Below are 23,743 nucleotides of genomic sequence, written 5' to 3' on the forward strand. Positions count from 1 at the left end.
AAGAGGGAGGGAGGGGAGGGAAGGAAGGAAGGAAAAGAGGGAGGGAGGGGAGGGATGGAAGGAAGGAAAAGAGGGAGGGAGGGGAGGGAAGGAAGGAAGGAAAAGAGGGAGGGAGGGGAGGGAAGGAAGAATGGAAAAGAGGGAGGGAGGGGAGGGAAGGAAGGAAGGAAAAGAGGGAGGGAGGGGAGGGAAGGAAGGAAGGAAAAGAGAGAGGGGAGGGAAGGAAGGAAGGAAAAGAGGGAGGGGAGGGAAGGAAGGAAGGAAAAGAGGGAGGGGAGGGAAGGAAGGAAGGAAAAGAGGGAGGGGAGGGAAGGAAGGAAGGAAAAGTGGGAGGGGAGGGAAGGAAGGAAGGAAAAGAGGGAGGGGAGGGAAGGAAGGAAGGAAAAGAGGGAGGGAAGGAAGGAAGGAAGGAAGAGTCCGGCCTCTCATTCTTTATCCCTATCTGAAAGCATGAGCATACATTCCTCCATGTGTACAGACATGAAAAGGCAGAATCAGACTCAATCGTAATACCTCTTAGCTGAATAGCACATTCAGGATCTCAAAGTCAAGGTTCATCTTAAGGTACCAGAAGGTAGTTAATTCTTGTGCACTGATATCCAGCAAAGAGAGAAAAAACTAGCAATGTAAGTTAAACTGCAATTCACACAGCTTTCTCAGTGAAGGAAGAAATTAGCCTACACTACTTGCCTGCACAGGGGCTAGTTAAAGATGGGGACTAAACTGAGAACTTGATATTGACTTTCTACTCTTTTGGCACAGAATTGGGACCAGGAGGCGGAGCAAGAAAATTTGTGAAGTTTAAGAGAACAAAGTCGAAACCTATACAATAAACGAGAAAAGAAAGTTCAGCTTGGAAAGGAAAAGGCTGAGACATGATATTGAAAATTGCACACAAGGTTAGATAATATACAAATTAGGAAAGAGAAAAGTCATACTTGAATTTATATAGCACTTTTCACAACCTCAGGACATCAGGGCACTTTTTAGCCACTGAAGCATTTTGTAAAGTGGCATCATGGAGGAAACGCAACATATACAGAAGATCCCACGAGCAGCAATGAGGTAAGGACAAGATATCATCAGCGTGAGATCAGGTTAAGGAACAAAATGTTGACCAGGACACCAGGGTTTTCTTCAAAATTGTGTCATGGGATATTTTATATCCACCGAAGAGGCATCTGAAAGATAGTACCTCCGATTAATAGTACCTCCGATTAATGCACTTCTAAGGGACTGCTGTATTGACGTGTCAGCCTAGATTGTGTGGCAAGTCCCCACTCAGCTCCAAGGAGGCTACTTAACATTCAGAACCAGATCATGATGCCCCTTTTCTTGCAATTAAATCACACATGTGCAAACATTCAACAGGTAAAGGTCTAACTTTAAAGGAAACAGGAAATCAAATGGATAATAGTAAATGCAGGGGCGGGGGGCAGAGGGAGTATTCAATTTTGCTAATGGGAGCCAAAAGGGAAAGATATATACAACTTCCTCAGTGGTTTACAGAAGGTAATTCCGCTTGCACAGCTATACAAACAAAAGGAATGTTTTAAATTCAAATGCAATCACTTCTCTATTTTCACAAAAGATTTACAGAAATATGCAGTGCTCAAGTTTATACCGGCTCTCACTTTATGTGACTTTATTATACAATGCTATTATGTAAAATGCTTTATCAAATAGGATTCAAGATAATAAATCAACTCGTGAATCATGTACTGACCGGCCACTGCTTTCAGGTCAGCTGTTACTTTATCACTGGTATCTTCTGACAGTTTTGCAAACAGAACCTGGTCATTAAATTGTCCTATTCCCTGGAATTGTAGATTTAGAGGTTTTCCCTCTAGGATGGCGTCCACTTTGCTCTTACACTGTTGTAATGCTGACACAGCTCTGGGAAATGAGAAACATTAGAACAATAATTAGCTTCACAGACAAATGCACTCCTTACTCCACTTCTGCCAAGCATACATTTGTTTAAAAAAACCTAACACCTGTAAATTTTATTTAAATAAACAACTCTTGCATGACTCAATGTTCTCCAACGCAAATCCTAATGGGATGCCAATCAAGTCGGTTGCTTTGTTTTGAAGGGTGTTGAGTTTTTGAATGTTGGAGCAGCACTCACCCAGGCAAGTTAGAATGTCTCACCACATTTTTGAATTGTAACTTTAAAGTGATGGAAAGGCTTTGGGATGTTGGGAGATGACTTTTGCTACAGAAACCTGCTCTTGCAGCCACATGCTTCTGTAGCTCCTCCAGTTAAGTTTCTGGTCAATGGGTTAGCCCAAGGATGTTGAATGTCAAGGAGAGGTGGTCTCCCTTTGGTGATGGTCATTGCCTGGGCCTGAATGTGCTGCAATTGTTATGTTTCACTTATTGGCCTGGGCCTGGATGTTGTCCAGGTTTTGCTACATGCAGGCGCAGACTGCTTCATCATCTGAAGAGATGCAAATGGAACTGAACGTTGTAAGTGTCTTCACTTCTGACCTTATGATTGAGGAATTTCTGCAGCAATGTTCTGAGGCTAAGAGGTTTGGCTTCCAGAACCACAACCATCTTCCTTTGTGCCATGTATGATTCCAACCAGTAGAGAATTTTCTCCCCGAATCCCATTGACTACATTTTTGCTAGGGTTCCCTGATGTCATAGTTGGTCAAATGCTGACTTGATGTCAAGGTACGCCCCTCTTGCCTCACCTATGGAATTCAGCTCTTTGCTCAATTTTGGGCCAAGGCAAGAATGAGATTTGGAGCTGAGTGGTGCTGGCAGACTCTACACTGAGCAGGTTGTTGGCATTTATTGTCACTTGATAGCACTGTCAACCAGACCTTTCATTACTTTGCTGATAACTGAGAATAGGCTGATGGGATGGTAATTGGCTGGATTGGATGTGTCCTGCTTTTTGTGGATGGGACAGTCATGATTTTTATGCTGCTAGTGATAACTTCAATACATTACTGGTGGCCACAGTGTATCTCACTACAACAGATTGCCATGCCCCACTATGTCTGAAGCACAGTGGCATCCCCCTGCTCACCCCATCTGTAACTGCTGCACAGATAGGCTTTGTATTATCCAACCAAAGCACCAAATGAACTGAAAAAAAAAGATTGGTATCTAATTCAGAAGTGAAAGTTATCCAAAGCTTACCTGTCAGGAATCTGTGCTGGGACCACAACTTTTTATGATTTACATCAATGACTTAGATGAGGGGAGTGAAGACATGGTAGCTAAATTTGCAGATGACAAAAAGATAGGTAGGAAAGTATGTTCTGAAGAAGACATGGAGGTTGCAGATGGATATAGATAGGTTGAGTGAATGGGCAAAAATCTGGCAAATGGAGTATAATGTGGGAAAATGTGAACTTGTTCACTTTGGCAGGAAGAACAAAAAAGACCATTACTTAAATGGAGAACGGCTGCTTAATTCCGAAGTACAGAGGGATCTAGGTTCTCTAGAACAAGTCACAAAAAGTTAGTATGCAGGTACAGCAAGTAATTAAGGTGGCTAATGGAATACTATCCTTTATTACGAGAAGGATTGAACATAAAAGTAAGGATGTTATGCTTCAGTTATACCGAGCATTAATGAGACTGCACCTCAAATACTGTGTGCAGTTTTGGTCTCCTTAGGAAGGATATAAATGCATTGGAGGCGGTTCAAAGGAGGTTTACTATATTGATACCTGGAATGCGTGGGTTGTCTGATGAGGAAAGGTTAGACAGAATTGGCTTGTTTCCACTGGAGTTTAGAAGAGTGAAGGATGATTTGATTGAAGTATACAAGATCCTGAACAGCCTTGACAAGGTGGATGTCAAAAGGATGTTTCCTCTTGTGGGTGAGTCCAGAACTACGGGGCGCTGTTTTAAAATTAGGGCATAGATGAGGAGAATTTTTTTCTCTCAGGGGGTTGTGCGACTTTGGAATTCTCTGCCTCAGAAGGCGGTGGAAGCAGGGTCATTTAATATTTTTGAGGTAAAGGTGGATTGATTCCCTTGCCTAACCAGAATCTCATGTTATTGGGGTTAGATGGCAAAGTGGAAATCGAAACACAAGATGATCAACCATGGTCTTTTTGAATAGCAGAGCAGGAGGAGCCAAATGGTCTACTCCTGTTGCTATTTCTTCTGTTGTTCTTATAAGAGCAGCAGATTGAGATGACAAGTAAAACAGGAATTATTTCTGACAGACCCCATGAAATTTTCTTGGAGATCCTCAGGGAGCTAAGGAACTCCTGGTCTACAATATTTAAGTGAGACTAAAATTAAGTATTTTTTGCTCCTTGCTGCTCATATTCAGTACAATTAGTTCATTTTATTTTAAAAGTCAGGGAGGGGAGTTGGAAAGAATTTTGATTGGAGTGTCTTCAGGCAAAGGTACATTAGTGAACAGCTAGACAATGTTTAATGATAAACAGTAAAGGGTAACAAATAGAATAGTAAATTAACAGGTAATTTCTGTCTAAAGGTATAAGTTATGTACAATGCTCATTAATCCAATCACTTGGAACAAGACTTCTTTGGAAATGTCACTGTATTCTGTTCTTTCAGCTCTTACAGTAACTGCAAAGATCATTTTTGACACTCCATGGCTAATACTTTGAATTTTTGAATCCTTTGTAGATTCCAACAATGGGAATGAGTTTATATTGTTTTGGTGCAATCAAATGAAAAGTTAACACAAATTAAAGAAACAAGTTAACAAATTAACAAAACAAGTGGGGGGGATAGTCCCTTAAATTACCAAAGGAAACTTAATCTAAATCAAAATACCATTCCCAGGAATGACAATGTACCCCAGCCCCCACAGTGCCCACTGGTCATGGAAGGCCTCAAGCAAGCCAGCAGACACCACATGCACCCTCTTCAGGGACACCAGATCACGAACGTAACCGTGGAAGAGAGGCACACAGTTGCTTCGGAAGACCCCCTCAGTCGCCCACTTCATGGGCCCATCATTCCAGAGCACCCTGAAGAACTCCACAGTCCGCTCATCCAGCCCCGGGGTCTGGCTGTTGAGAGCGCCAGTCAGCTCCCACAGGCTCATAGGGGCATCAAGCTTTCCGGTGCCCTCAAGGCCGACCTGAGGCAGGTCCCCCCACAAATCTGTGCAACATCCTCGCTGCATGGATCTAGAGAGAACAAAGCAGAAATGTAGGCTCTAGCTTGAGCCCTAATGCACCTGAGACAAGGGGTTCGTCGTTGGCCAGTAAGGAGCAGCTAACAGACCCCTTGCCTTTTTTTCAAGCGAGTAGAAGTAGGGGAACCATGGTCCAGGTCCTTGAGGAACTGGATCCACGACCTCACACACGTGCCTCAGGACCTGACGAGTTGCAGGTCCCGCAACACACCCTTCTCGTCATACGCCAGCCGCAGGGCCAGGTCCTCATCGGGCTAACTGAAACTTGAACCCAGGTCAAGCACCTCCTTCTCCAACTCCTCGATCATGGATTTCTGCCTCTTTGTCAACCCTTTGCATAGTCCTGAGAGAAGACACTGAGTCTTGCCCAGGTCCCACCATAGCCTCAAGGAGGTGAAGGCTCCCTACTTCTTTCTCCAGCTAGCCTAGAGGTGATGGTATAAGGCCAAGAACTGCTCGGCCTCTAGCAGCAGGTTGTTAAAGTGCCAGTATGCAGACTCCATCCGAGCGCAGAGCGGAACAAGCTCTGTCCACACGAGACCGTGGTCTAAGCACAGCGCCTGCTGCACAGAAGCCGAAGGAACACAAGACACGAATGCCCTGGAAATGTAAAGACAGTTGATTCTGGACAGTCCAACTCTGTGACACAAAAGTGAAAATGCTGGAGTCAGGATGGAGATGTCACTCGATGTTCCCAAGTTGAAGGACTCAGCTAGATCCCTCAACTTCCCCACCACTAGCGTGTGGTGCTGGGCACCGAGTCAGTTGGAAAGAATATATAAACATACACTAAGAGGGGGATGAAGAGCGAGGAGAGGAAGAACAATAATTTTGTGATTTGGGAAGGGATGAGGAGAAAAATATGCTTTTATGAACAGAGAGATGGGAAACAGGCAGAGTGGATCTTAATGGGTAAAGGAGAGAAGTACCACCTGTGAACTGTTGGATGGATAGGCGGAAAAGAAAAAGAGGAAGAGAAGAGCATTTCTGAAGAGGGCAAAAGTTGTGGGTTGGACAAGTAGGAAATGAAAAGAAAAAGAATTGCACACATATCCATCGTCAAACAAACACTGGCTACTAGGGAAATAAACCTTTAAAATAAATTAGAGATCACAGAATCATTAAAGTAAAATCTTACAGCACAGAAAGGTATCATTCAACCTTTGAAAGAGTTAGCTACTCGCTTACTCTTTGCTCACATGAATGCATTTATTTCCTTTTCAAATATTTTAATCACCTCCCTTTCAAAATTTACTGGCAACTCCTGGCCATTGCCTCTATTTATAAAGCCAATGATCTCATATGCTTTAACAGCCTGCCACCAAAGATTAGTGTATGTGCATCCACAAGTCTCTGTTTCTGCACTTCCAATTTTATTTATATTGTGTCTCTAATTCCTTCCAATAAAAAACTCTGCAAGAAAGTTGGGGGAGGGAGGGATGAGACATCTCAAATTTAATTGCAACCTTTTAATTGCAACCTTCTGCAACATTTCAGCAGATCTGGCAATGGGGGAGGAAGAATGCAGGGCAGCAATAAGAGGGAGATGAGCGACTTTAATTTAGAATTCTCAACTCATGTGAAAAGTTATTAGTAACCAATTAAAAGCAAGATATTTATTGCTTCCAGACTTCTTTGAAAGTCAGTGTTGTTTGACTTTAACATAACTTGCTGAAGACTAAAAAGGATCGAGTTACTTGTCAAATGAAAAGACTTTGAACAGTAGAAAAACCATTGAACTGTTACAGTATAAAGCTCAATTCCACCCAAATATTTGGATTAATTTAAACAGAATTCTTTCATAAAGGCACTCTCTCAAATTTGGCATTCAAATCATTAAAAAATGTTGCTTAATCACATTTAAGACTTGAGTTGAAATTGTGCAAATATATTCATAATGAACAGTATGTACATAATTGTTTAGTATTTTATAGCACAATTTCAGCCCATTATATTAATTGCATGTGGTTCATCATTCTAGGTTGCTGGTCAAATGGAGGAGTATTTTTTGAGACAGCATTTTAAATTCTAAAGCTATCATTTTTCAATGCCAGAATTGTATATATGTTCTGTTCTGCTAGGAAGCAAAGTGAAAAAAGGTCGATTAAGTGCCTCCCTCAATATCACAAAGCACAGGCTAATCATTTGTGGATGAAAATAAAATGAAGTTTTGTGAAGAGGAAAAGATTCATGAAGGATCCCAATAGAATACAGTTGCATACAATTTAGAGTAGGTAATGTGTACAAATATTAAAAATCAAAGGACATGATAAATGCCATTTATGAGGAGCATTTGTGTGTTGCCTCTCCCTTTTCAATTTAGTGCTGGATAGAATAAAATTGTTTTTATGTACCTCCTCCCCACTCACCTTCTGGTGCTCCAAACACACTTTCCAGGTGAAACAGCAATTGACGTGTAATTTACCAGATTGTATTTGTTGTTCACTATGTGCTCTGCTCTTTATTGAGCAGACCAAGCGCAGATTGGGTGACCAGTTTGCGGAACACCTCCAGTCAGTCAGCAAGTGAGACTCCAATCTTGGATCACTTTAATTCTCCACCTTGTTCTCATGCTGACCCCTCTGCCCTCGGCTTCCAGTAGAGTTCCAATGAAGCTCCATGCAAGCTTCAGGAGCAGCACCTCATTCTTTAAATTAAGCACTTTACATTCTTCTGGACTCACTACTGAATTCAACAATTTCAGATTGTGATCTCTGCCCCATTTTGTTTCATTTTTCTTTGTAGATTTTTGTTTACTGTTGCCTCTCCCTTGTTTTTGTTTTCAGATGGCAGCTGTTCAGCATTGTCAGTCATTCAGATCTGCTCTAGGCATAGCCTTTGTTTTTCAGTTTCTTTTCTTGCTCCATATCACTCCCTGTGGGCCTGCATGACTAAACGCTTTTGTCATTTAATCTCTCCTGTATTCCCCCAATCACAGGCCTTTTCTTTTATTCTTTTTCCCACCCTTCCCCCCTTTGACTTGCTTAACAAATATTACATTTCTAACTTTTGCCAGTTCTGATGAAAGGTCATTGACCTGAAACGTTAACCCTGTTTTTCTCCCCCCTGATGCAGCCTGACCTGCTGAGTATTTCCAGCTTTTTTTTTTCCATTTCAGATTTCAAGAATCTGCAGCATTTTACTCTTGTAAAGTTTTTGTCCTTCAAGGGATCATCCAATTTTCCTTTTGAACTTATTGATAGTTTCAGCTTCCACCACCTTCATGGGCAGTGAGTATTGTCATTATCACTCACTGCATTAAAAAGTTCTTCACATTCCCCGTGCATCTCTTGCCAAAAATTTTAACTGTGTCCCCTAGTCCTTGTAGTTTCAAATAATGGGAACAGTGTTTCCTTGTCTGCCTTTTCCAAAACTGTCATAATCTTGTACACTTCTATCAAAGGTCTCCCCAGTTTCATTTGCTCCAAGGAGAATAACCCCAGCTTTTCCAAACTCCCTCATCCCAGGAACCATTCTGGTAAATCTCTTCCAAGGAACTTCACAAGCTTCCTAAAGTGTGGTGCCCAGAGTTGGATGCAATACTCTATTTGGGGCCTAACCAGAGCATAACTCCCTGCAATTGTACTCAATACCTCTATTTATGAATCCCAAGATCCCATATGCTTTGCTAACCACTTTCTCAATATGCCCTGCCACCTTCAAAGGTTGATGCACGTGTGCCCCAAAGTCTCTCTGTTCCTGCACACTCTTTAAAACTGTGCCATTAGGTCTGTATTGCCTCTCCTTAGCCCTTCTGCCAAAAGGCATCTTCTCACACTTGTTAAATTCCACCTGCCACTTGTCTACCCATTATTACGATCTCCGAATAGACCAATAATTTTTAAAAAGAAATTCGAACTTCTAGTTAATAGTTGAAAGAATGACAACAAGATTTCACTTTTTACGATGTTTACTGTAACAAAAGCGCTATGGACTACCTTTGCATGCAACTCATACCTCAAGCCACAGAACAGAATTCCCCCCTTTTAGTTTAGCAAAATATAGTGATTCAGGGTATAAGCTTTCCTCCTGCTTATCAGGGGTCATAAGATTGCTCTGACGAATGAACCCTAAGTGTGGGTAATGCAGGGGGTGGAGCTTTCTATTCTTGGACTTGGTTCAAGCATGTAGCTTCTAAAAGAGCTGAAGTTATCTGTTTCAAGCAAGAAGCCTGTCTGGTACATCAGGCTCATTATGTTTGGTGATGAAGGTAAAATAGATCCGACGCTGCACCCCGCCTTGTGAATGTGAGTAAGTCAGTTCTTAAGGAAGAAAAAAAATACTCATCAGTCATGCCACTCTTAGGTAGAATCAACTCTTATGACACGTTCATGGAAGACTGGGGCCAGTACATAGTGCGCCTAGGTTTTTATTTCGTGGTGAATGCAATAACCACGAAGGAGAAGCAGAAAGCAATTCTTTCAAGTGTCTGTGGAAGCAAGACATATAACCTCATCCACAGTCTGAAGGCCTTGAACACACCCAATTCTAAATCTTTTAACGAGTTAGTAGACCTCATGAAGACGCATCTTCAGCCGAAGCCAATCAATAATAATGCAGAGGTTTAAGTTTAACTCTAGGGTAAGGGCCCCGCATGAGTCCATTGCAAATTATATAGCGACGTTGAAGCAGCTGACAGAGCGCAGCGACTTCGGAGACACACTCAATAACATGTTGCGGGATTGGTGCAACGTGGCACCATTCTTCAGTTGGGGCAGGAACCTTCCGCTGGGCCTGGCATGAAAACCAGAGAGACAGCAGCGAAGAGGGAGACAGTCTCTGCTGCTTGAGAAACGAAGAGACCTAATGGAAGCATTTCAGCAGCCACTCCGAAGTTAATCTGTTATAGATGTGGGGGTAAACATGTACTGGAAACCTGCAGATTCAAGGAGGCAAAATGCCATTACTGCCATTAAAAAAAGGCATGTAATAAACCAATGCAGGGTGAAATCAAGACAGCCCATCAGACAGCAGACCAAGATGAATGAAGTGAAGCTGCTGATACTGATATCTATTCCCTATACAATGTCAAAGCAGTAAAAACTGAACCAATAACCATCACCCTTCGAGTGAATGGGAAGCCTCTAGTCATGGAGGTAGATATAGGAGCCTCAACCACAGTAGTGGGAGAACAAACCTTTTATTACCTAAATGAAGGTACCCAGCCACTGAAGCAAACCACGGCTCAGATGAAGACATACACTGGACAGCCAATACAGTTAAAGAGCAGCACCACAGTACCTGTGTGCTATAGGCAAAAAACAGCCCAGCTTCCAATGATCATTGTGACAGGTGAAGGACCAAGCTTTCTGGGCCATGACCGGTTACAAAAAATTAAGTTCAACCTGTCTGAAATATTTCAAGTGAGAACAAGAAAAATTCCTGAGCTGTAAGGAACTACGACAGTACTTTATGACAAACTTGGAAAGATAAAAGGCCCGCAAGCAAAAAAATATGTAGATTTGGAGGCAACACCCCAGTTATTTAAGGCCAGTCCTGTCTTATGCCTTAAAAGGAGAAGATGGATGCAGAGTTGTGCTGCTTAGAGAAGCTAGACATCATCCAGCCAGTGTAATTTTCATAGTCCCTGTGATGAAACCTGATCAAACTATTCGCATTTGTGGGGACTACAAATTAAATGTGAACAAGGCTACTAAATTAGATAAATATCCTATCCCAAGGATAGGAGACTTGTACACAAAACTAGCTGGAGTCAAATCCTATACCAAATTGGACATGAGCTATGCATACCAACAGCTAGAGCTGGATAGCATGTCTAGAGGGTATGTAACCATCATCAAACACAAGGGCCTGCATCAATACACATGGCTACCCTTTGGCGTACCATCTGCATGTGCAATCTTCCAAAGGACCATGGAAAGTCTATTGCAAGGACTTCACCAAGTAGTAGTGTACTTAGATGATGCCCTGATCACAGGGTCAAAAGAAGCCGAACATTTGGCCAACCTAGAAGAGGTTTTAAGATGAGTTTTGAAAGCGGGTGTACAATTAAAAAGAGTAATGTACATACCAAGCAGCAGAAGTCACTTACCTGGGTCAGAATGGATGCCAGGGTGTTACACCCAGTAAAGGAGAAAGTCAAGGCAATCAAAGAGGCACCTTCTCCTTCCAGTGTCACTGAACACAAGTCTTTTTTAGGCATAATGAATTATTATAGTTGTTTCTTGCCAAACTTGTCAACAATGCTAGCACCATTGCACTTGCTATTGAAAAAGAATCATCATTGGTCATGGAATTCACAACAAGAAGAAGCCTTTGTAAAAGTTGAGGAGCTATTACATTCATCATGCCAACTGGTACATTATGACCCATCAAAAGAATTAATATTAACCTGTGATGCATCTCCTTACGGTGTGGGAGCTGTGTTATCACACAGGATGAAAGATGGTTTCGAAAGGCCAATTGGCTTTGCCTCCAAAACTTTCTTTGCAGCCGAGGAGGGTTATTGACAACTTGAAAAGGGAGTTTTATCAGTAATATTTAGAGTGATGAAATTCCATCAGTATCTGCATGGACGACATTTCACCATACTGTCAGACCATTGACAGGTTTATTCAGTGAGGATAAAGCTATCCCACCAATAGCATCAGCAAGAATTCAACATTGTGCTTTGATAGTATCTGCATATGAGTATTCCTCTTTGCACCGTACTGGTGTGCTTATTGCAAATGCAGACACACTCAGTTGTCTTCCATTACCAGATAGCATTGTACATACTCCAGTACCACAAGAAATTGTGCTTGTTTCTTCTTGGGACTCTTCGCCTATGTGCGCGAAGCAAATAAGGAATTGGACAAACAGAGATCCAATTTTGTCAAAAGTCCAAGACCTTGTATTGCAAGAGTGGTCAAATTCACAAGTGTCCAAAGAGATAAGACCATTCCATGCCCGTAAAACAAAGTTAAGTGGTCCAGATGGAATCTTGTGGGGATCAAGAGTCATCGTCCCTTTGCAAGGAAGGGAACAACTCTTGTCAGAGCTTCACAGTGCACATCCAGGCATATCAAAGATGAAGATGTTTGCACAAAGCAATGCCTGGTGGCCAGGCATAGACAGTGGCATTGAAAGCATGGTCAAGCACTGTCTCCTGTGTCAGCAACAGAGGCTGTCCGTTTCAGCTTCACTGTATTCACGGGAGTGGCCTGGTCGACGCTGGGTTGGACTACATGTGGATTATATAGGTCCATTTTTAGGTACCATGTTTTTACTGATCATCGATGCACATTCTAGGTGGATGGATGTGGATGAAGTTAGATCACCGGCATCAAGTGCAACTATTGAAAAGCTGTGCCAGTGATTTAGTATTCACAGCCTATCGGAAATCATTGTTTCGGATAACTGTACTATCTTTACTAGCACAGAATTTCAGAGATTCAAGAGTTTAAATGGAATTAAACATATCAAAACAGCATCATATCATCCCTTATCAAATGGGTTAGCTGAAAGAGCAGTGCAACCTTTCAAATCAGGAATGAAGAGATTATCTGAAGGTACTCTAGAAACTCGACTTTCCCATTTTCTTAACTATCGCACGACTCCTCATGCAACTACTGGTTCAACAATGTCTGAATTTTTGATGAAACACCACCTACATACAAGGTTAAGTCTGGTGTTTCCTAGAGGGGAAGGTAGAGAGGAATCAGAATAATCAAAAATTGTATCATGATATTCATAGCAAAGCTCAAAGATTTTCCGTAGGAGATACAGTTTTCATGTGGATTTTTAGAAATGGACCTAGTTGGGTTCCTGGTATAATTGTCTCAGAAACTGGACCTTTGTCATTCCAAGTGGAAGACCGGATTGTTTGAAAACACGTGGATCATCTAAGGAGCAGAGAGACATTCTGACAACCAGCTATTCAGCCTGTAACTGATGTTGAACCTTTAATCCCTCAGGTGACCAATCAACCTAGCGTAGACATAGCTGATGTCTCTGTTGAATTGCCTAACCCTAAATTGTTATTTTCTATGGACGTACCTGATGCTGAAGCTCCTGATCATGTCGATCCAGTGGGAAAATTTCAAATGGTAGAGCTACACCGCTCTAAGCGAATTAGAAAACCACCTCAGACTTAATCTTTAATCACCTGACCTGTGTATATACATATATGTTGTGGATTAAAATGTTCTTTGTAAATAAGAAATGTAAAAAAAAAAGGGGAGGAAATGTGACTGAAGGCAAAACCTTTCCTACTGCCTATTAGGGGTCATGTGATTGTTCTGACAAATGAGCCCTAAGCGCAGGTAATCTGGGGCGGGCAGGTGGGCGGTTGGGGGGGAGCTTTCTAGTCATGGACCTGGTTCAAGAAAGTAGCTTCTAAAAGAGCTCTGTAATAAAAAGTTCTGTTTCAAGCAATAAACCTGTCTGGTGCTTCAAGTTCATTACACACAAGAAAAAATCTTCACAAATATACATTACACTGTCCTTTAAGTAGACATTCAATTCTCCCAAAATCAGTTCAAAGTGATTCTTAGCTCCCAAGGGTTTACTTCTGTCCTTTTCCAGCCTGGTAATTTCTAACTCCAGGACCTTCTTTCATGGCAAAAAGGATTACTGGAGATCTCCTGTCCACAGCAAGGTGGGTGAATCTTCCAGCCTTGTTTTAACTCCTCACAAATTTGGTCTTTTGAATCCTAGTGCAAACTTCCACCCATATTCCAGCACAGTGAACCATTAAGGCTTTTGATCTCTAGCTGCTCTCTCTCCCCTAGATCCTGGCAAAACAACCCACCTACCCATAATATTTGGAGATATTTTTGGAAAACTTATAACCCAATCTTTATTATGGTTTCTTCTGTACTCTTCTCCATGGAAATATGAATCACATGGGTCTCGTGTCCAGGTAGAAAGGCTGAATAACCATCCTTTAGATTTCCAACTCTATCCTATCCTGGAATCAAAAGGATAGTTCAAATATACCCTTTTACAACCTGACCTTCCTAAAATTTCCTTGGGACTTCAAGATTCACAGTGTGTCCACTAGCATCACAATTGCCTTTGCCCTTGTCTGCAAAAGTAAATACCTTGCACCCTTTTTCCTGAGTAAAACAGCCTAGGCCTTCCTTTAATCTTTAGTAGCCCCAGCAATCAGGCCTGTTGTCAAGCAGATGTCAGCACAGGTCACATGACTACCTTCATTTTACCCTAAATTTAAAGACATAGTCCCAAAACATAATCTTAGAAACTTCATAATGGTAACACCATTCCACCAACCGATGTAAAGTTGCAGGCAATTCATATCATCCTCACTGTTTGCCATTCCTCTAAGTTTGGTGTCATTGGCAAATTTTGAAATTCTATTCTATATTTCAAGATCCAAGACATTTTACAAAGTGTGATCCTAGCACTGACCCTTGAGGAACACCACTTTCTACCTTCCTCCAGTATGAAAAGTAATATTTTACCATAACTTGCTGTTTTCTGTCCTTAAGTCAATTTTTTATCCAATTGGACACTGAACCTCCACTTCAATAAGTCTTAATTTTGTTAATCAGTTTTTTTTATGTAGTACTCTGTCAAATGCTTTCTTAAAATCCTCATAGACAACAGCTACTGCATTCCCTTCATCAATCTCCTCTCTTATTTCATCAAAAAATTCAATTAGCTTGAACGTAATGAGCAGAGCAATCAATTTCAGAAAAGCATTAAAATTGACAACTAGTAACAGGGTGATGGGTTGCAATTACCAAAATAGATTGCATTTTTAATACCACGCTGGTTGTTAGTTTTAACAAGTGACACTTGAGTTTGTCTAGTGCATATAAGGTTTGAAAGTAAAGCAAATACCTTGGCCCATTCGTAACTATTGGGGGTAGTCTATTGAGATGGATAGAAAACTGGTTGGCAGACAGGAAACAAAGAGTAGTCTTTTACTGAATGGCAGGAAGTTGGGTACTGCAGGGATCGGTGCTGGGACCCCGCCGGGTGCAGGAAGGTGGGATTAGAAAGGGCACCTGGGTGTCCTCAGGCTGGCATGGACAAGATGGGCTGAATGGCCTCCTTCTGTGCTGTAACTTTTCTATGGTTCTATGAGGAATTAAATGTAATATTTCCAAATTTGCAGATGACACAAAGCTGGGTGGGAGGGTGAGCTGTGAGGAGGATGCAGAGATGCTTCAGTGTGATTTGGACAAACTGAGTGAGTGGGCAAATGCATGGCAGGTGCAATATAATGTGGATAAACGTGAGGTTATCCATTTTGGTTGCAAAAACAGGAAGGCAGATTATTATACGAATGACTATAAATTGAGAGAGGGGAATGTGCAGCGAGACCTGAGTGTCCTTGTACACCAGTCGCTGAAGGTAAGCATGCAGGTGCAGCAGGCGGTAAAGAAGGCAAATAGTATGTTGGCCTTCATAGCCAGGGGATTCAAGTACAGAAGCAGGGATGTCTTGCTGTAATTGTACAGGGCCTTGGTGAGACCACACCTGGAATATTGTGTGCTGTTTTGGTCTCCTTTTCTGAGGAAGGATGTACTTGCTCTAGGGGGAGTGCAGCGAAGGTTTACCAGACTGATTCCTGGGATGGTGGGGCTAGCCTATGAGGAGAGCTTGAGTTGATTAGGATTATATTCGCTGGAGTTCAGAAGAATGAGGGGGGATCTCATTGAAACCTATAAAATTCTAACAGGACTAGACAGGGTAGATGTAGGAAGGATGTTCCCGATGGTGAAGGAGTCCAGAACCAGGGATCACAGTCTGAGGATATGGGGTAGATCATTTAGGACTGAGATGAGGAGAAATTTCTTCACCCAGAGAGTGGTGAGCCTGTGGAATTTGTTACCACAGAAAGTAGTTGAGACCAAAACATTGTATGCTTTCAAGAAGGAGTTAGATATAGCTCTTGGGACAAAAGGGATCAAAGGGTATGGGGAGAAAGCGGCAGCAGGCTATTGAGTTAGATGATCAGCCATGATCAGAATGTATGGTGGAGCAGGCTCTCGAAAGGCCAAATGGCCTACTCCTGCTCCCATTTTCTATGTTTCTATTAAATTAATTTACCAAATTACAAGAAATCTAACCGTTCTTTAACTTCACCACATCTGATCATCCTTACTTCTCTACTTCCGCTGGTGTAGCTAGGTGAGCAACAATGATGGTCAAATGCATCCTCCCGGCAGGAACCACAGCAGGAAGCAATTTGGGTTCTTTGGTTACCACCAGCTCCTGGACATCCTCAATTTTGTCCAGAATCTGTATTAAAAAAGGTAAAATAGTATTTAATGTGGAGAAATTAGTAATTTCTCTCACCTGTTTGTGTACAGAAAATAGTTTCAACATTTACACTGGTCCTTTGAATTGAACAATTAATCTGTTTAAATAAACCTACATGCTTGAGATCCTATGCTAGCCTTCAATTATATTTACATCCGCACATTTCCTCATTGACGTAGACATGGGGAACACTTGCAACATAAAACAACCAAGGTATTATCCACTGCTATATAACTATATTGAGCTCCAGTGATGCCAATAGTTTTCAGTTTAAACAGGTCCTAAGTCACCCTTTTTTTAAAAACATATAGTTGCGTGAACAACAGAGCTCCACATCAGACTCTTCTATGTCCACTGAAATAGAGACTTTTTTATTTTACATAACTTGAATTTGATCTTTCCCAAAAAGTATCTTGCTACATTAATACTATTAGATTTCCAAATCTTTGCCAGAAAACATTACTTCTTGTGTTCATTAGACTTCTTCAGCATTGCTAAAGTAAATATCCTTGCCAAGGATAGTTCAAACCTATATTTTGCTTTTTTTCAAAAAAAGCAAAGACCTAGTTATAAAAAAAACCACAGAAAATCATCAAGAGGATGAAAAGGAATCACTATTTCAACATTAATGACTTGCATTTGATGTAGTGAAATGCCCCAAGGCAGTTCACAGATCCATAAAATATAATTTGACACCGAGACACAGAAGCAGATACTGGTAGAGGTGACAAAAGCTTAGTCTTTGAGGTAGCCTTTAGGAACGTGACATTTTCTTTGATAATGCCGCCAAGGGGCCACATGTAAATGAGAAATAGAAGTGGCCGAGAATAGATCCTGAGGGATCCTACAGCTAACTGTGCAGGAAGCAGAAGAGGAGTCATTGCAGGACATTATCTGGCTTTACTAGATGGATAGGAATTAAATCAGGCAAGGGTAGTCCCATTCAGATAATGAATGGAGGAGAATGGTATGGTCAACCATATCAAAGACAGTGGACAGGTTGAAAAAGGATGAGGAGAGATAATTTACTACAATCACATAGGATATGTTTGTGACTTTGAACAAGGGCTGCTTCAGTGCTATGCCAGGGCAGTAACTTGATTGGAAGGGTTCAAACATGAAGTCACATTTCTCTCAATCCTGCACTTCTTGTATAAACTATACAACAAGCCATGCATTCATCATCTAAACAAGACGATGATGAGAGGGAAAATCATATGTTACAACTTGATATGCTACCAACCCAAAGTGTAAGGATGTCTCCCCATAATTGGCTTTGTAGCAGAGGTGGCCTGGGTATGGGGTCCTTGCCCACAGATGTGCTTCTTGTATGTGGGCATTGCACCAAGTGGTGCAAGCATGAATGCAAGCCAACAGAAGCTTTTCACCAATATGTCTGTTTAACTGTGTAGCCATAACCATCTTCCTCTGTTTCAAGTATGATTTTGGGTACTGAATAGTTTTTGTAAGGGATCTTTGGCGCTAAACTAGAATCTATAGAATTACTGGCTTCCCACTACCTGGGCACTTGTTCATTTATCTGGAAATAGGACTTGGTTGTTGACAATGAAACAAAATTAGTGACTCAGCTGGTCGACAGTAACAGGACAAAGAATTCAGATTGGAGCACAGAGGCCTTCATCTCTTATCCACATGATGGACACAAATGGCTGTTTATTAAACCGTTTGCCTTTGGCCTGAAACAACGCTTCAAGTATAAAATGAATCTCATGCATAAGATCTGTCTACTGGAGAAATAGAAGTCAAGATTAATTATGTTTCATTGTCAAATAGATGTCATTATTTAAATGAACTTCACTAACTATATTCAATCAAAAGGAATGAGACATATATTTTATAGTTTTAATATAGTTGTCAAGTACATGTGGGAGTAACTGAAACATTTTCTTCAAATAAAACATTTTTTATGGTAGAGTTTACAGGCAGGGCATTCCTTTCCCATCCTCCAACAGCACCACCCCTATCCTATTCTATTTTTTCAGTGGATCTGGAGTGGACAGAAGCAGAAAGGAGGTTGGAAGCACTCTGGGGATTTTATATTACCTAACCCCAACAGGGGGGGAAATGCACCCACCGATGGGGACAGATGCATGGCAAATACTGTATTTGGCAAAGCCAGGGAGCACAGCTACAGTGTGCTTCTTGATGTGCACTCTCGGAACACTGGAGGCAGAGGCTGCCTGTTAACCAACCGCCTCCTGTCTTCAGACATCTGCAAAGGAGGCCTCAGGACAATAGTTGAAAAGTGCCTTGTGCAAGCACTCTCAATAACATGTTGCGGGATTGGTGCAACGTGGCACCATTCTTCAGTTGGGGCAGGAACCCCAAAGTTCAAAGTTCAAAGACTTTCCATTGATTATAGTCTGGGAGGATCTCGAGTGCACCCTCTGGCAAAGTGCTGAATCGGGAAGGAAAGAGTTGCGTTTATATAGCACCTTTCGCCAGATATCTCAAAAGTGCTTTACAATGAAGTACTGTTGTAATGTGGGAAGTGAGGCAAACAATTTGCAACTGAGAGCAACTTCTGGATTTCCGCATTATTCTGCACTTGTGCAGACTCAAAGCTGCTGTCAGTTTCAGTACAGTAGTAAGGTGAACGCTGGCAGCTTTTCTGTCATTACCACTGCAATATCCAGGCCAAGAAATTCCTTCACTGCTCCCTCACCTGCCCCACACGAGCTGGCAGTAAAAATCTAGTGGTATGGTCTTCATTGAGTACCATAGACAGATTATTTCCCTTTGCTTCCCCCCATACAGTGCAGCCACTTTTTTTTAATCCTAGCAACAATACAGCTGAAATTAGGAACTCAGCGGTAGGGGGGCAGAGGGAAAGGATGGACTATTATTCAAGCCTCGCTGTTCTGTTCCTTCCAATTTCACTTAGTTTAGCAGTTGATGCTGCTGCACCCCTAGCCAAGCTATTCCAGTACAGCTACATCACTGGTATCTACCTGGCAATGTAGAAAATTGCCCTAGTATGTCCTCTGCACAAAAAGGATAAATCCAACCCGGTCAATTATTGCCCCGTCAGTCAATTCTTGCTCATCAGTAAGGTGATGGAAGGGGTCATCAACAGTGCTATCAAGTGGCACTTGCTTAGCAATAACCTGCTCACTGACTCTTAGTTTGGGTTCCGCCAGGGTCACTCAGGTTCTGACCTCATTACAGTTTTGGCTCAAATAGGGATAAAAGAGCCTTAGCTCGAGATGCGAGGTGAGAGAGTGACTGCCCTTGACATCAAAGCAGCATTTGACAGAGTGTGGCATCAAACAGCCCTATCAAAACTAGTCAGTGGGAGTCAGCGGAAAAACTCTGCTGGTTGGAGTCATATCTAGCACAAAGGAAGATGGTTGTGGTTGAAGATCAACTCCAGGACATCACTGCAGGAATTCCTCAGGGTAGTGCCCTAGGCCTGACCATCTTCAGCTGACTCATCAATCACCTTCCTTCCATAACGTTAGAAGTGGGGATATTCGCAGATGAATTCACAATACCCAGCACCATTTGCGACCCTTCAAATACTGAAGCAGTCCATGTCCAAATGCAGCAAGACCTCGACAATATCCAGGCTTGGGCTGACAAGTGACAAGTAACATTCACTACACAAGTGCCGGCAATGACCATCTCCAACAAGAGAGAATCTAACCATCGCCCCTTGACATTCAATGACATTATCATTGCTGAATCCCCCACTATCAACATCCTGGGTCTTACCATTAGCCCAATTCAGTTTCTGGTCAGCCATATAAATACTGTAGCTACAAGAAGAGGTCAGAGGCTAGGAATCCCGCTGACTCTCCAAAACAAGGACCAAGTCAGGAGTGTGATGGAATACTCTCCACTTGCCTGGAGGACTGCAGCTCCGCCAACACACAAAAAACTTGACTACAGAAAACACCATCCAGGACAAAGCAGCCTGCTTGATTGGTATCTCATCTCCAAGCAATCACTCCCTCCCCCGCCGATGCACAGTAGCAGCAGTGTACACCATTTACATGGTGCACTGCAGCAATTCATCAAGGCTCCTTTGACAGCACCGTCCAAACCCACCACCACTACCATCATTAATGACGAAGGCAGCAGACACATGGATACACCATCACCTGCAAACTCCGATCCAAGCCACACACCATCCTGATTTGGAAATATGTCACCGTTCCTTCATTTTCACTGGGCCAAAATCCTGTAACTCCCTCCCTAACAGCACTGTGGGTGTACCTACACCACATGGACTGTGGTGGTTCAAGAAGGCAGCTCACCATCACCTTCTCAAGGACAATTAGGGATGTGCAATAATTGCTGGCCTAGCCAATGACACCCACATCCCATGAATGAATAAAAAAAATTAAGAGCATCTGGAGCAGAAACAATAGTCCCACTGAAAGATGTGTTCCAATATCTGATCTGAATTTAGGACTGCTACATCAACTGCTAAACTAAGTGAAATTGGAAGGAACAGAACAGCGAGGCTTGAATAATAGTCTATCCTTTCCCTCTGCCCCCCTACCGCTGAGTTCCTAATTTCAGCTGTATTGTTGATAGGATTAAAAAAAAGTGGCTGCACTGTATGGGGGGAAGCAAAGGGAAATAATCTGTCTATGGTACTCAATGAAGACCATACCACTAGATTTTTACTGCCAGCTCGTGTGGGGCAGGTGAGGGAGCAGTGAAGGAATTTCTTGGCCTGGATATTGCAGTGGTAATGACAGAAAAGCTGCCAGCGTTCACCTTACTACTGTACTGAAACTGACAGCAGCTTTGAGTCTGCACAAGTGCAGAATAATGCGGAAATCCAGAAGTTGCTCTCAGTTGCAAATTGTTTGCCTCACTTCCCACATTACAACAGTACTTCATTGTAAAGCACTTTTGAGATATCTGGCGAAAGGTGCTATATAAACGCAACTCTTTCCTTCCCGATTCAGCACTTTGCCAGAGGGTGCACTCGAGATCCTCCCAGACTATAATCAATGGAAAGTCTTTGAACAGAGAAGAACTTCCTCGCTCGAACCATTAGTCTCATTGTAAAAACCATTGACAATAAAATTATAAGTTGTTGAGTGAGGTATAACTAAATTTTGAATGGTATACTAACTTCATAATTACTGCTACCCCATCCCAACTGGCAGTGAAAAGATAATTTTGTGTTTATGGAATGTCAAATTTTCCCATGATAAAAAATCTCCACATTATTTTAAAGTAATCTAAGTTTGTTTATCTTTAATTTAACATCCATCTTAACCTAATCACAATCATTTATTTCACCTGAAAATTTAAATTAACACTTAAATTTTTATTTTTTGCTGTGTGTGAGAATAAATCAATGTGATTGGTTGCTTACTCTCCTTGCTGACATCACTGCTATTGGATGCTTGGCAACCCCTTGATTTAGTGCAGAAGTAAACTGGCGTCATGAAAGGGGAAGTCCACATCACAGAGATCACTAGACTTTTGTGGGCAGCTCTGTGCTGAGCACCATTCCTTTGCTGCTGACAATAAAATCCAAAGCATTGAAATATCCAAAAAGATAAAAGTAATCAAGGCCATGTGCAGAAGCCATAAAACAATTCTGGTTTCCTGCTGACTGATACAAAAGTGGTGCATAATCTAAGCAAGATTTCTAACACCAAATTCCAAACTCCAAATACAAATTAACACAAACATAAATCTTTAGCTGCTCAGTTAGCTCTACCTGTTGGTTTGTAATAGGTATTGCAACAAAATAGTTTGGTGGCATCCTCCTAATCTTCGCAGCTGCAGAACTTTTTTTTTCCATTTCCTGGGTCAATTTATATTTCCGCTTTGGACGTTGTCTTTTGCAACTTCTCTCTGCATTCGCTTGGTTGCAAACTAAATTGGAGCAAATTACAAAGACAGCTGTATTCGATCAATAATTAGAAAATATCATTTCTAAACAATATTTCTAACTTGTTTGATATTTTGTTTTCCATTTCACCAAATATCATTAATTATTGTTATTTCAGGTTGAGATTACATCAGCAACAACCAAGACATGTTACAGTAATGTGCAGGATTATTTTACTCAACAGAAATACACTGCATTATCAAATGAGGTCATATACCTTCTGGACTTAAATTATCATAAGCAACAAAATGTTGGGTTTCCAAGGCACTCATTAACTGCAGCCATATAGAGCTTTTTTTGGTAATTATAGTGGAACAGATGAGAGAGAGGGATATGGGAATCATTCCAACAAAACAAAAATCTGAATTTAAATAGTTTGTTTTTTTTTTTACACCTTTTCTGAAAAGGGTTGTTTATTTGGTTCTTTTATCCTTTCTCTGGGCAGTAGAGGAAAACACTGACACCACATTTAAAAGCAATTTTTTAAAAATTCTGAATTTGAATCCTGATTTTATTTAGATAGTGAGAGTGTTTTGATGGGGAGGCTCCTTTGGATTCAAGAGATCTTACATTTTTATTAGTCCACCATATTGAAAAACTATCCAAAGCACTTTACAGGACAAATTATTTTTCACACACAGCAATTATACAGGCAAATTACACAGTGAGTATATACCAGCAAGGTCCCATAAATAGCTATAAGATGCATCACAGGTTAATCTGGATGCAGAAGGGCTCCACTAAATGAACAATTGGCATTTAGGTAGCACACTGAACAGTAAAACATTCCAAGATGCTTCACAGAAGCACAATTATACAAAATTTGACCCAAGACACATCAGGAGATGTTATGACAAGCGATCAAAAGCTTGGAGTGAGAGGAAGGATTCAAGGAGATCCTAAAAAGGAAGCTAAAGAAAAGTAGCTTACAGGGAAAAGTCCAGAGCTTGGGACTTCGAAGGCTGAAAGCACAGCCACCAATGATGGATCAGTTAAAATCAGGATGCGCAGAAAGCCAGAATTGGAGAGGTGCAGAGATCTGAGAGAGTACAGAAATAGGGAAGGGCAAGGCCATGGAGAGACTGAAACCAAGGATGAGAATTTTTAAATTAAGACTGGATCAGAAGACAAGGTAAGTCAGTGAGCACAGGAGTTTGCGGGTGAACCTGATTTGACGTAAGTTGGGACATGGCAGCAGTGTTTGGAGGACAACATTTATAGAGGATGGAGACGGGTGTCTTGCTGGGAGTGTGTTTGAACAAGCAAGTCTAGAAGTAACAAAGGCTTGGATGAGGGTTTCAGAAGCAAATGAGGTGAGGCAAGGGCAGAGTCAGGCAATGCTACAAAAGGTGGAAATAAGCAATCTTGGTCATGGTATTGATGTGGTCAGAGTTCAAAATAAAATCAAAGTCTTGTGGCACCCAAAGTTGGGAAATTCAGATCTCTTGATTTCATTTTTTAAAATTGATCACAATTCA

At 41.6% G+C, this 23,743-nt stretch overlaps 1 protein-coding gene across 1 annotated transcript in view; it reads right to left on the reverse strand.

Annotated features, from left to right (window-relative positions):
• LOC121278801 (A-kinase anchor protein 7-like) overlaps positions 1 to 23,743 on the reverse strand; it is a 184,790-nt gene that overhangs the window by 123,007 nt on the left and 38,040 nt on the right. The window contains exons 3-5 of the mRNA XM_041189254.1: positions 22,092 to 22,249; positions 16,224 to 16,360; positions 1,727 to 1,896 (exon numbers count right to left, since the gene is read on the reverse strand). Of these exons, the coding sequence (XP_041045188.1) occupies positions 1,727 to 1,896; positions 16,224 to 16,360; positions 22,092 to 22,249 (465 nt within the window). The remainder of the gene's footprint in view (positions 1 to 1,726; positions 1,897 to 16,223; positions 16,361 to 22,091; positions 22,250 to 23,743) is intronic.

Source organism: Carcharodon carcharias, chromosome 6 (assembly GCF_017639515.1).
Source record: "Carcharodon carcharias isolate sCarCar2 chromosome 6, sCarCar2.pri, whole genome shotgun sequence".
In the NCBI taxonomy this organism is placed as follows: Eukaryota; Metazoa; Chordata; class Chondrichthyes; order Lamniformes; family Lamnidae; genus Carcharodon; species Carcharodon carcharias.